This window comes from Dermacentor silvarum, chromosome 2 (assembly GCF_013339745.2).
Source record: "Dermacentor silvarum isolate Dsil-2018 chromosome 2, BIME_Dsil_1.4, whole genome shotgun sequence".
Taxonomy (NCBI): Eukaryota; Metazoa; Arthropoda; class Arachnida; order Ixodida; family Ixodidae; genus Dermacentor; species Dermacentor silvarum.
In genome coordinates this window covers 206,808,883-206,812,218 of record NC_051155.1, presented here as the reverse complement: position 1 = coordinate 206,812,218, position 3,336 = coordinate 206,808,883, and the positions used below count along the sequence as shown (strand labels likewise).

At 52.9% G+C, this 3,336-nt stretch overlaps 1 protein-coding gene across 1 annotated transcript; it reads right to left on the bottom strand.

Moving 5' to 3' along the window:
- Positions 1-1,045: 1,045 nt before the first annotated feature.
- LOC119441211 (chitinase-3-like protein 2) lies at positions 1,046-2,977 on the bottom strand. The gene has a single exon (XM_037705861.2). It carries the CDS (start codon positions 2,975-2,977, stop codon positions 1,046-1,048), a length of 1,932 nt encoding a protein of 643 aa, XP_037561789.2.
- Positions 2,978-3,336: the final 359 nt, after the last annotated feature.

Sequence of the window (3,336 nt, the reverse complement as noted above, 5' to 3'; positions counted from 1 at the left end):
GAACAAGTTAAGTCATTTGAATCTAAAGGAGAAAGGTCGTAATCCGTCGTGTCTCTTTCTCTTTTTTTTTTTCTGAAAGATCACCTTCTCCAATTCTCTCGGCAATAAAGTATTCCTGTCGGCCCTGGCATGTCATCTTTATCTTGCATCGTAGGTCAGTGTCTTGGCATTTGACTCTGAAAGTGACATTCTTGGTCCTTATGTGAAACACTAAATTTGAATGCCACATACATTTGCAAACGAGTTAGAGATTCAAGCACGAAGGGACGCCGTTATCACGAGGCTTCTATACATTCATCTTCTGTGAGAGTACGATTAACTCACCCAGGAAGCCACCTGGCCAAGCTACACTTGGGAAGGCGAATAAGTTTACTATTATTAAAACTACGCGTAATAAACGCATCCCCCTTCTTCTTGCTCGTCCCATTCATATTTGACCATATGCTGATAGAGCAGCATACTGCGTGGCATGATGATGATGATGATGATGATGATGATGCCAAGACTCTGAGGATCACAATAATTTGCTGCTCTTTCCACAGCTAAGTCCCCCCGCGCCTATGCAATAACCTAACCGAAACCTCCTCTCAGTTCAGTTTCATTCGCTTTATTTCGCTGCTTTCAGTGGTACGTGCTGAATAATTGCACAACAGTGTCGTTAAGGTTCAAGGTGCACTACCCGTGAAGCGCGTCTCAAGCAGTTTTAATCATCGCAGCTAGATCATCAACCGCAGCCTTCCCTGACACCCGCAAACGTCAGTCATGCGCATGAATGAAATTTTAGACCAATCGTACTCATTACTAAGCGAATTGCACATATGGCTGGACAAGTGCTAACCACGCCTAAAGCAAGCTACTGCCACTGAGAATGTACATAGTTTTTTTGTTTTGTTTTTTATGCTACAAAGCTAATACGCGCTGTGTTCTATTCGAGTGGTTTACTGTATCAAGCGCGTGCCGCATACATATACACAAAAAGGAATTTTCTTTTCTATAAAACTATGTATATTACCAAAAACGCCACGTCGTAAGCTCCGAAGTGTTCCTAAAGCAAGTTCAAGCGATTTGACTTTTTCTTGAAGGGAATCTTGTGCCCAACGACTTTTGCGAAGATGGCCCGCGTCAATGGGTACGGGCCCTCCCCGCAAGCTCCCGCGAAGTCATCCCAAAATGGGTCCCAGATTCCGAAGCACTTGGCAGGGCCTGTGACATACCCCAAGGCCGTAAGCAGTTCGTGCAGGGAGCTCCGGTTCTGGAACACCACCCACTGGTTGCCGCGCGTCGAGACCACGCCGTAGTTCACGCGGCGGGTGTTCTCCCACGTTTGAGAGCAGACCTCGTCGTAGGAGAGGGAACCCGGAACCTCGGTACTCGGGCCGGGTTCCCCAGGGCCCACTGTCGGAGCGTTGATCTCAGTCTGGGCTGCCCGTTCCAGCGTAAACGAAACGGCGTTCACCGGAAACATGTAACACAGCTGGAAGCGACCGTCGTTGGTCTTGTCATCGCCCGCACCGCTGTGTCGAAGTGTGCTCATGAAGACGCCGGCATACATGCGCACAGTGCCGTCCCTGAAAGGGACGAAGGTAGAGTCGTACGAGGGACCCTGGGTGTCTATGGGGTCGATTAAGATGGTGTAGTCATCGAGTGACCTCGACAACTCGGACACGTTAAAGCGGTCGCGGAGCATCTCGTCCAACGGCACCACGATGCCCACGGTCAGGTCCATGCCGTGAAGCGCCTGCCGCAGGTATCGCATCGTGTCCACGAGCTTGGCCTTCTGCTCCATAAAAGGGTATTTCCAGTAGAGGACCATGCCGTCGTACTGTGCACGCCGCATCCACGTCACCGCGTTCTGGGCGAACTGCTGCCGCATTCCGACACTGGCGACAATCTTCGCAAAGGCCGTGCGGTCCTTGTCGTCGCTGCCAATGCCGATGTAGACGCGCAGGTAGGGGTTCTTGATTTTCATCGCGGCGAAGGACGCGATGAATCCCTCGGTAATATCGATGTCAACGTGGCGCGAAATCACCTCCAGCTCGGCCGAGATGCCGGCGCAGCAGTAGACGACATGCGTGCAAAGGTGGTACGGGAAATTCCAGGGCTTGTAGTGAATGCCATTGCGCGTTCGACCGGAGCTCGTGGCATGGAACATGCAGATCGACTTGCTTTCGCCCTGGTAGTCGCGAGGAGGCAGTAGCGGGTAATCACGAAGAAGTTGCGACGGAGGCACCACCGATGGTTGGCGTCCTTCGACGACCGATCTATCGTCGTCAGCCCGAGTGGTTCTACTGACGTTCGAGTAGGCGTGGGAACGACGCGAGACGTAACCGTGCGGCCTCGAGCCCAATCCAGGGTTCACCTTCCAGGGAACAGTTGGCTGCGTTGGCACGGTGCTTTCTTTGCGCTCGGCCGAATTATGCTGCCGATGTTGCGGCGAGTCAACTCTCTCGTAGTCGTGAAATCTAGGCAGGAAGGGGTCATGGTAGGAATTGACGTGCATGAGGTATACCTGGGCTACTATGGCGGCGACGAACATCACGGCAAGAAAGAAGACGACGCAGAAGAGAGTGCCGGAGCCAGGCAGGTCAACCGGCGCAGCGGTCACAAGGATGGGAACTGGGCCGTTGGGAGCAGGTTCTGGCCGTCCGCCGTCCACAACAGCCGGATCTTGAGGCGCACCCGGTGCCCCAACTTCGTGCACACACGGGTCGCTGTACGTCTCCGAGCTGCAGGTCTCGATAGGAGCGGTGGCCATGCACCGCGGTGCTGGTCGGCGGCAGCAGGGAAACTCGTTGCGTGCGCCATACTTGCAAGGCAGCTCGCAGCACTCGTAGCCGCTGCCATGTGCATCGCGGTGCACCTGAGCCCTTGCTGGAGGAGTGGGCTTCTGTTGCCTCACCTTTCCGCGGGCACTGGTCGGCGAGTTCAACGGCGGCCTGCTATGTTGCGACCTGCTGCACTGTGACCGGCTGTGCATCGCGTTCAGAGAAGAGACCAGTAAGCGGCGAACGGGGCACGTTCAGCGTGACAATCGGCACGCATCACGAGGTGGCTATCTTCGTCCTTTTTCTGGGATGTCAGTGTGGCACCTGCTCGCTTCTCTCAGTTGTTCGCGTTGATCGTCAAAGGAGACACGTACACATAATGGAGGATAATTCATTATCGGGAGATATAGTATAAACGCAATAGTCCGTGAACATAAATCAATAACATGCCTATGCGTACTACGCAAAAGATAAACGCCTGGACACGCTTTGTGGATATTCTCAAAGTCTGGCTTCTGTCAACAGCCATGAACGCAAAACGTAAAAAAAAAAAAAAAAAAAAATCGGTCTT

Excerpts from the sequence above, each read along its gene's own strand:
- LOC119441211 (XM_037705861.2), bottom strand. The coding sequence starts at position 2,977 with ATGCACAGCCGGTCACAGTGCAGCAGGTCGCAACATAGCAGGCCGCCG.